The sequence below is a fragment of the Myotis brandtii genome, unplaced genomic scaffold, assembly GCF_000412655.1.
Source record: "Myotis brandtii unplaced genomic scaffold, ASM41265v1 scaffold308, whole genome shotgun sequence".
Lineage (NCBI taxonomy): Eukaryota > Metazoa > Chordata > Mammalia > Chiroptera > Vespertilionidae > Myotis > Myotis brandtii.
Genome location: NW_005361786.1, coordinates 1373725 through 1383932, shown reverse-complemented (window position 1 = coordinate 1383932; position 10208 = coordinate 1373725). Strand labels below are relative to the sequence as shown.

Sequence of the window (10208 nt, the reverse complement as noted above, 5' to 3'; positions counted from 1 at the left end):
GGGGCAGGAGGGAGGGGGGTAAGAGATCAACCGAAGGACTTGTATGCATGCATATAAGCATAACCAATGGACATAAGACACTGGGGGGTAGGGAGGCCAGGGGATTGTCAAGGGCGGGGAAAAAAAGGACACATATGTAATACCCTTTGTAATACTTTAAGCAATAAAAAAAAATTAAAAAAGAAAAAAAAAAGATGAGTGTGGATGGGAGAGTTGGAAGGGGTCGACCTCAGCGAACGTACCTCAATCAGATTGAGGACGTTTTTAGCAAAGGCCAGCTTAGGAGTACCCTAATTAAGTTAATAACAATGTACCTACCTATATAGTTTCAGTTTAAAAAATTTGGCTCTCAAAAGAAATTTCAATCGTTGTACTGTTGATATTTGGCTCTGTTGACTAATGAGTTTGCTGAGCACTGGTCTAAGGACTCACAAGGCTCAACTCTACCTGCAGAATATTATGTTATTCTCTGGCCTGGACAATTGTGTCCCAACTCTGATATCTGACAGTTATTTAGTGGTTTTTGAATGTGGAATAAGGAAGTGATGTGTCCAAAACAAATCGTTTCAGTGGAGAAAACAGTCCAATTTTAACACTCACTCATCCATCTTATAAAAGTTGTCCGACACATTCATGCCCTGTTGTGTACAACAGACATTATGTAGGGAGATGCATATAAGGTTCTCTTCGTTCTAAATTAACGCGTGTCTTTAGTCTAACCGTTTCGCTGCATTTAATAACCTAAAATAGCTTTTGCAATATGGGATAAGGTTTTTCTGGGAAGTTAACATCGTCCTCTCATGCGATCCCTCTGCCGTGATGTTATAAAAGAACACCAGATGTTCTGTTCTGCAGATAATTCCCGGCTAAGGGAACCTTCACCTGTGCGGATGACGTCAGGCGTCGGGACATTTGAGGTTTGGCAGCTGCTCTCTGATGTAGGAACTGGTCAAGAGCTCTGTGTGTGGCTCACTGGGGGGCCATTAAGCGCAATTATGGGAAGGAGTGAATTACCTTCTCTCCCACTTGATGTGTATCCGTGGGGCTGTGTATGGCACTGTGTGTGGTTTGCAAAACCTGGGTCTGTAGTTGCGTGGCAGATAATATGTATTCTGATAAAGGAAGCAAGAAAGTGTGTGTGTGTGTGTGTGGGCAAGTGATGGGGAGCAGTTGAGTCAAGTAATTATTCTTTTTTTAACTATATTTTTTAATTGATTTCAGAGAGGAAGGGAAAGAGATAAGAACATCCATGACGAGAGAGAATCATGTATCGGCTGCCTCCTGCACGCCCCCTACTGGGGATCCAGCCCACAACCCTAGCATGTGCCCTGACTGGGAATCGAACCGTGACCTCCTGGTTCATAGGTTGATGCTCAACCACTGAGCCACACCGGCCGGGCCCGTCAAGTAGTTACTGATTGAGTCCTGTCACCAAAGAAGCTGGTGCCTTCAGCATCCAGCGTATGGCATCTGCCTAACTCTAACCATGATCAGACCCCCTCAACATGACCAACCTACGTCCATCTTCTCTTCCAGCCCAACCGTTAGGAAGTCATCTTGTCTGTGGCCTCCATGGCTGCCTTACCCCCTCCCTTTTGGACCGAGTCAGATTCTCTAGCCCCTAAAGCCACCCAAACAGATCATACCGAGATCACCAGTCATCTCTGTTCTACCACATTGGTGGGCTCAGGACTCATGGCAGCTAACCTGCAAACTTGTGATGTTCTTGACCACTTCCTTTACAGAACGCCCTTCCTTTGTCTTGTTTTATTTGTCTTAAGGTGACACCACGCTTCTCCCACCCGCTCTCTAGCTGTGTTAGTTATTTTTAATTTTTTTAGTCTCCTTTGCAAGTTGAGCAGACTGTGAGGTGCCGGAGTTCCTTCAAGCTCATTCCTGTCTTTTCAGTTTTATGCGCTTCTCGGCATTTCCACGCCTCCCGTTAGCGTCTGAATGCCAGTCCCATCTCTGCAAAGTCTATTCTAGACCCCACCTCCCTCTTAGCTCCGCTATCATGTGCTCAGCTGCCAACGTGGCTTCTCCACTTGAACTTCCCAAACAAGAAGCCAGCACTGAGCTCAGAATAGCCCTTTAAGTTGGGCGTCTGAGCGAATGGTCCTGCTGCTCTTCAGTGGAGCTGGGCTCAGTCCGGACACTTCCCTCTCTCTCACTCTCCTCACTGAGTTCTGTCAACTCAACATGATGGCTGTTTCTCAGGACCTATCCTCTTTTCTTTACTGATCGAACAAGGAGGAAGCTGAAGAACATAGATCTAATCAATACAGTCAATCAGTTTCAATTAATTGACATGCACAGAGCCCAGCAGCTGCAGAATTAACTGTAAGCTGTGCCAGAAAAAAGGCCTCCAACTGCAGAGGAATGAAAACATAGGGATTTTCCCTCCCTGACTTAATCCTTAGGAGAAAATCCGTTATGTTTTAGAAATTAAGCACTACAAAAAAACATCCTGTATGTCCCATAGAACTCAAAATGAAATGTAGGAAATATATATTCTTTAAAATATATTTTTGTTGATTTCAGAGAGCAAGGGAGAGAGATGGAAACATCAATGATGAGAGAGAATCATGGATCGGCAACCTCCTGCACACCCCCTGCTGGGGATCGAGCCCACAACCCGGGCATGTGCCCTTGACTGGGAATTGAACCATGACTTCTTAGTTCATAGGTTGACGTTCAACCACTGAGCAACACCATCTAGGTGGAAATATTTTTTTTAAAAATATATCTTTAGCCGAAACCGGTTTGGCTCAGTGGATAGAGCGTCGGCCTGCAGACTGAAAGGTCCCAGGTTCGATTCCGGTCAAGGGCATGTACCTGGGTTGCGGGCACATCCCCAGTAGGAGATGTGCAGGAGGCAGCTGATCGATGTTTCTCTCTCATCGATGTTTCTAACTCTCTATCTCTCTCCCTTCCTCTCTGTAAAAAATCAATAAAATATATTTAAAAAATATATATATATCTTTATTGATATCAGAAAGGAAGGAAGAGGGAAAGTGAGATAGATACATCAATGATGAGAGAGAATCATTGATCAGGTGCCTCTTGCACGCTCCCCACTGAGGATTGAGCCCGCAACCCAGGCATGTGCCCTTTCACTGGAATCGAACCCAGGACCCTTCCGTCCGTACGCCAACGCTCTATCCACTGACCCAAACCAGCTAGGGCAAGGTGGAAATATTTTTAATTAAATGGTAATGAAAATACGACATATCAAAAGTTGCAGGATGCAACACACTTAGTACTTAGAGGGAAATTTATAGTATTAAATTCATAAATGAGAAAATAATACTGTCTGACCATCTGTATCTAATTCTTCATGTCAAGAATTTTAAAAAAGAATAGCCAATCAACACCAAGAGTATAGAAACAAATGGTAAAAATGAGAACATAAATCAATAAATAAAATCATAGGAATCTGTGTCACTGAAGAAGTCCAGTGCACATAACTTAAGTCAGCGGTTCTCAACCTGTGGGTCACGACCCCTTTGGGGGTCGAACGACCCTTTCACAGGGGTCGCCTAAGACCATCGGAAAACGCATATATAACTACATACTGTTTTTGTGATTAATCACTATGCTTTAATGATGTTCACTTTGTCACAATGAAAATACATCCTGCATATCAGATATTTACATGACGGTTCATAACAGTAGCAACATGACAGTTATGAAGTAGCAACGAAAATAATTTATGGTTGGGGGTCACCACAACATGAGGAACTGTGTGAAAGGGTCGCGGCATTAGGAAGGTTGAGAACCACTGACTTAAGCTGTTGGTATTTCCCGACCCCTCCCCTTTCTTGAGTTTCTTGCTTAGATAGTGGTTGTGGTCCAGATTCCCTCAGAAACGTGGGCTGGTATTGAAAAGGTTTCTCTTTCTCCCGTTTGGCCTATTGCGAGCAGCCAGCTGGGAGGATGTCTGGGGTAGAACCATACGGATTGAAACTCCCATTAGGCGCCGTGGCTTGGGGCCGCTTCCTGTACAGACCTCGTTCCGCCCTCGGTGGTTTGAGGAAGTGGATTGCTTATTGTCCCTCCATAAATGAAAACCGGGTAGTGTAGGTTTCTTGTTTTATAGAGAGATTCTGCTTCTAGTGCTGCTGGGTGAGGAGAATAGAGAACGTTTTTGTACATGTTGGTGGGAATATAAATTTGTATAGTTATGGAAAACAGTAAGGGATTTCCTTAAAATATTAACAAGTAGCCCTAGCCGGTTTGGCTCAGTGGATAGAGCATCAGCCTGTGGACCAAAGGGTCCCGGGTTTGATTCTGGCCAAGGGCATGTACCTCGGTTGCAGGCTCCTCCCTGGCCCGGGCCATGGTCGGGGTTTGTACAGGAGGCAACTAATCCATGTGTTTCTTTCACATCAGTATTTCTCTTTGTCTTTCCCTCTAGCTTCCATGTTCTCTAAAAATCAATGGAAAAATATCCTTAGGTGAGGATTTAAAAAAAGTTAAAAAATAACACATTAAAAGTATATATACCGTATAATCCAGCTCCCCCTTTTCTGAGTTTTTATCCAAAGGAAATGAGCTCAGTATCTCGAAGTGATATCTGCACTCCCTTGTCCATTGCAGCTTTATCCACAGTAGTCAAAATGCAGAAACGACTTCAGTATCCATCAAGGGATGAATGGATAAACAAAATGTGTTACATATACTGGGTGGGAAAAGTAGGTTTACAGTTGTTCGTATGGAAAAGAATACAATAATTAATAGTAATACAAGAATAAATTCTGTTCTGCATACTCAAAACTGTAAACCTATTTTTGCCCTCCCCTGTATATACAGTGGAATATTATATACCCATGAAAAAGAAGGGAACTCTTCCATTTGCAACAGAATGTATGGACCTGGAGGGCATTATGCTGAGTGAAATGAGCCATCTTTCTATGAAGCATTTATATGTATGTGTGTGTTTCAACCGAATCATTTCATTCATTGCTTTAACTTTTCTATAACTTCTTCAATTAAAAAAAACAAATCTTTAAAAATTCAGTTCTCTAAGCTTTTCCTGATCTCTGTAGATGTGACCAATCAGATGCTTCTTCCATCTCAATCACTTACCGGAAAGGGTACAATTTTTGAGTTACCTTTCCCATTTTCCTGGGCCCTGACGCCACAGAGACATTTCAAGTCCCTTCTCCTTATGTTCTGTTTTCTAGGTGTCACTGAGCTCTGCAGGGGAGGCGGCCTCTTTCGCGGAGCCACTTCCGGGGTCTTCATGCAGCCATGGATCTGGATAAACCCTCCGTCTGGGGCTCCTTCAAACAGCGGACCAGGCCTTTGCTGCTCAACCTGAGCAAAAAGAAGGTGAAGAAGCACCCCGACAAACCCCCAGACTTAGGGGGGCGGCATCGCCTGGATCGCCGCCTCAGCCTCTCGGTCCCTGACCTCCTGGAGGCCCAGGCCTTGGCCCCGGAGGGTGGGCCGTACTCCGGGGCCCAGTCGTCCTACACCTCCGTGCCCAGCAGCCTGTCCACAGCAGGGATCATGTCCAAGAGCTGCAGCAGCTCCTTGAAACAGTCGGAAGAAGAGCTGGACTGGAGCCAGGAAGAGGCAGGCCACCTGCACACGGCGGATACGGACTCTGAGGAGACCTTCGCCTCGCCGGCCGCGGACAGGAGGGCTTCCAGCAATGGCCTCTTTGATCTGCTCCAGAAGGCGCCCCCGGAAGAGGATGCTCCGGAGGATCCAGAGGTGAGGCCCGGGCCAGCACCATCCATCCCATTGCTTTTTTCCTTCTTATTTATCTACTAGAAGTCTCAGTGCACAAAATTCGTGCACAGGTAGGGTCCCTATGCCAGTTGGCGCCTCCCTTTGTTCCCTGCTGCCCCCTGGTGGTCAGTGCACATCATAGCGAGTGATGGAACTCCCAGTTGGTTGAACTCCGGAGGGGACACTTTGCATGTTAGGCTTTTATAGAGAGAGCTATTTATTTAATTTTTAAAAATATTTTTATTGGTTTCTGAGAGGAAGGGAGAGGGGGAGAGAGAGAGAGAAGCATCATTGATGAGAAAGAATCACTGATAGGCTCCCTCCTGCACGCCCCCTACTGGGGATGGAGCCCCCAACCTGGGCATGTACCCTGACCGGGAATCGAACCATGACCTCCTGGTTCACAGGTCAATGCTCAGCCACGGAGCCATGCCAGCCAGGCTATTTTTATGTTATTTTAATCAATTTATTTATCTATTTTTATATTTGTTTATTTGTGAATTTATCTTTCTTGGTGAAGTATTACATATGTCCCCTTCTTCCCCCCATTAACCCCTTCTAGCCCATCCCCGCCCCCATTCCCTGCCCAGGCCCTCACCACACAATAATCTGTGTGCTTTTTTCCTCTTTTTCATTGCACCGGGTGCCCTTGGTGGGAAACCAGATGAGGAGTTATTTCCGTGGTTAGCTTGGGTGGAGACAGTGTCATTTACAAGAATTTAAATGATCGGTGTATTGATCGCACCAAGTGTTCCCATCAGTTTTGGGGTTGACCTCTGTGTATTTTGAAACTATTACAAAAACCCTTTCTCGGACACTTTAAGGCATTAAAAGCCCTATTGGATGAGTTTTCCTTTTTTTCCATCTCCTGGCAAAGAAAGTAAGAGCATCACTTTTCCTCTAAATTTGCTAAGTGTGTGTCTGTCTGTCCCTATCTCTCTCTCTCTCTCTCTCCCTCTCCCTCTCCCTCTCTACCATTGCCTAGTCCTAACGTAGAGAAAACATGCGTATTACTGCTCCTAGAAATGTATGGATGTATGTTTCCCTTTGACTTCCAAGGAGTTTGAATTATGTTCTATTTCATACACATGTACACGCATGTGTGTGTGTGTGTGTGTGTGTTGTGTGCACTTACCTGTGGGCAACTTCACGTGCATTCTCTAAAAAAAACCAAAAAACAAAACTAAAGGAAACAAATTCTTACCAATATAGTGATTTTACAAGGCCTCAGTATTTCAATCAGCTAAAACAGCCAAATAGAATTATGAGGCAAATCTTACATTTCTCAGAAGAGTTTAATGTAAGTATAATCACCAGATTATTAAGTCATGGTTTGATGATCTCTTTAATCAGATTTTGAAAAATTCCTCCATTAAAGGTACCGAAGTAGGTTGCAGTGTTGAGGAAAGGGGTTAAATTTTCTCTGTTCCAGGTCATTGTGATAACTGCTTAGAAAGCTGGTTATTCCACTGGGATTTTTCATTTTACTTTTGGAACCAAAGCCTATTAATTATGTCATGTATTTCCCTTTATGTTATTTTATTATTTTATTTTTTATCCTCACTGGAGGATATTTTTTCTATTGATTTTTAGAAAGAGTGGGAGGGAAGATAGAGAGAGAGAGAGAAACATGGATCTGAGCAAGGCACATCGATTGGTTGCCTCCTGCACACACTCCCACCAGGGCCTGGGAACGAACCTGCAACCCAGCTTCATGCCCTTGACTGGAACCCGTGACCCTTCCTGCACCGTCAGGTGCTCTAACCACCGAGCAACACCAGCCAGGGCCATATATTTCACTTTAATTGGGGAATGGCATCGTGGCTCTTCAGAGGATGTGGTTCGATTCACTTGGAAGCGTTACTATATTAAGACACCACTACCCATTAAATGATTCCACTTAACTCTTTTTTTCATTGCCATCAACACTTAGGAAATCCTTTCTGTAACAATTTTATGCTTGTTACTGTACCTATACATTGGAAATACGTGTTTCCACTAATCAAAATAGAAATTAAGTGAATTATTAAACTAGGTCAGTAGGAAGGAGGTCACAGGTTGAATAATGGACCTACGTGAATCTTGGCTCCTTGTTACTTATGACTTAACTAGAGGCCCAGTGCACGTAATTCGTGCACCGGTAGGGTCCCTAGTGGCTGCCAGCTGCTGGCCAGGGCCCCCTTCCCCCGGCTGCCGGACCTGCCCCCCCCCTCGAACTCCCAGTTGAGGAGAAAATTTGCATATTAGGCTTTTATTATATAGGATGGGCTTCTTGGCTTAGATATACTAACAAACTCCAATTGGAATCCAGAGCTGGCGATCAAAACAAAATTGGTTATCAAAAGAACTCATTATTTTTCTGTGTCCACTGTGCCCTTTTAAAAGCAGGGAAAGCCGGGCCGGTGTGACTCAGTGGTTGAGTGTCGACTTACCCACTGAGAGGTTGCCAGTTTGGTTCCTGGCCAGGGCACATGCTCAGGTTGGGGGCTGATCCCCAGTAGGGGGTGGGGGGGCGTGCAGGAGGCAGCCAATGGATGATGTTTCTCTCTCATCATTGATGAGTCTTTCTCTTTCTCTCTCTTCCTTCCTCCTCTTTCTCTAAAATCAGTAAAAAATAATAATAATAAAAGCAGGGATAATGATAGTGTTTGAATGGGCATTTCATCATGATCAATAACTAATAATCATGAACGGGAGGATCATTGCCTCTCCATCCTCCCTCCCCATGCCATCTTCCCATGGGGCACATCCTCCCCTCATGTTTTACTTGCAGTCGGAGTTTTAAACTACTAGCTTCGGCGCTCGCTTCTGTGGATGAGTTGAGCGGGTGAGAAAAGAACCCTGGTGGGATATTTCTAGAAGCTGCTGGGCAACCGCGGAGCTTCAGTTTAGTGACCACAGAGACGCACAGTGACAAACCACGGAGGAGAGACAGCCTGCAGCTCGCGGAATGGGACAAGCACGTCATTCGCTGCCCACATCAATCACGTGTTCTTTGACTATTTTTGTTCCAGCTCAGAAATCATTACTCAACTTCATGGTGTTCCTGCCACAGGCGTGTCAGCCGTACCCCACGTCCCCTCCTCGAGCGCCTGGCCTCTTTTTCCTGCTCCCCTCTCTCCTTCCCAGCTGTTGAGCACCTACCATGCGCTGATCCTGGGAACACGGCCGTCAACAGAGCAGACAAAAACCCACTTCTTCATGAAGACCCTATTTTGAGCGGTGGCAGGCTACAGATATTTTCAGAGCAGTCAATTCAATGGAGAAAAATAATGCAGGAAAGGAGATTGGGGGTGCTGGGGCAGAGGTTTTCAGTTGTTTTTTAAAAATATATTTTATTGATTTTTTTACAGAGAGGAAGGGAGAGGGATAGAGAGTTAGAAACATCGACGAGAGAGAAACATCAATCAGCTGCTTCCTGCACACCCCCTACCAGGGATGTGCCCGCAACCAAGGTACATGCCCTTGACTGGAATCGAACCTGGGACCCTTCAGTCCGCAGGGCTACACTCTGTCCACCGAGCCAAACCGGCCAGGGCGAGGTGTTCAGTTTTTAACAGAACAGCTAGGAAAGGCCGCTTCTGAGATGTAACATTTAAGAAAAGAACTGCCCAGCCCTCAGGGGTCAGTGGTTGAGCGTCGACCTATGAACCAGGAGGTCACGTTTCTATTCCCGGTCAGGGCACATGCCCCAGTTGTGGATCCAACCCCAGTAGGGGGCGTGCAGGAGGCAACTGATCCATGATCCTCTCTCACCATTGGTGTTTCTCTCTCTCTCCCTCTCCCTTCCTCTCTGAGATCAATAAAAATGTATTAAAAAAAAAAAAAAAAAAGAACATGCGTTTCCTACTTTTTGGTTGTACAGGTGCCAGACCCAAAAGGGTCTGGGGAAGGTCTTTCCCATCCCATTTGGAAATGTTTTCTACCTAATTAGTGAGCTTGGCTCTCGGGTTCCTGCGCTGCCTGCTCCAGCTGATGGCTGGGGGCCGGACAGGCCCACCCTGGGCGGGACCCGGGAGAATGGCCCTGTTGCTCCTGCTCCACAAAGGATGAACGAGGGGTGGGCGAGCGGCCAGTGGGAAAGCAGATTGGGCCGTATCTCCGCTCTGATCAATGACTAAGAGGGCAGAGGCCCCAGCCAGGGGACTTCACTGAGTCACTCTGGACTTGCCAGGCAGGGAGGGAGCCCACACACCTGAAACCGGGCATGCAAATGGCAGATTCCCAAGGGAAGGACCTGACATAGGATTTCCTTGTGGGTTGATATTCTTTTGCATTTTATTTTATTTATTTACTTATTTATTTATGTATTTATTTTATTTTATTATTTTATTTTATTTTTTATTTATTTTATTTTATTTACTTACTTTATGTATTTATTTTATTTTATTTTATTTATTATTTTATTTTATTTATTTTATTTTATTTTAATTTTATTTATTTTATTATTTAATTTATTTTATTTTATT

General features: G+C 44.9%; 1 protein-coding gene across 1 annotated transcript in view; it reads left to right on the top strand.

The window, feature by feature from the left end:
- The window catches only part of MCTP2 (multiple C2 domains, transmembrane 2), a 150616-nt gene that overhangs the window by 22674 nt on the left and 117734 nt on the right, over nt 1-10208 (top strand). Inside the window, exon 2 of the mRNA XM_005869918.2 lies at nt 5187-5721. Coding sequence (XP_005869980.1) covers nt 5254-5721 — 468 coding nt within the window. The 5' untranslated portion in view covers nt 5187-5253. The remainder of the gene's footprint in view (nt 1-5186; nt 5722-10208) is intronic.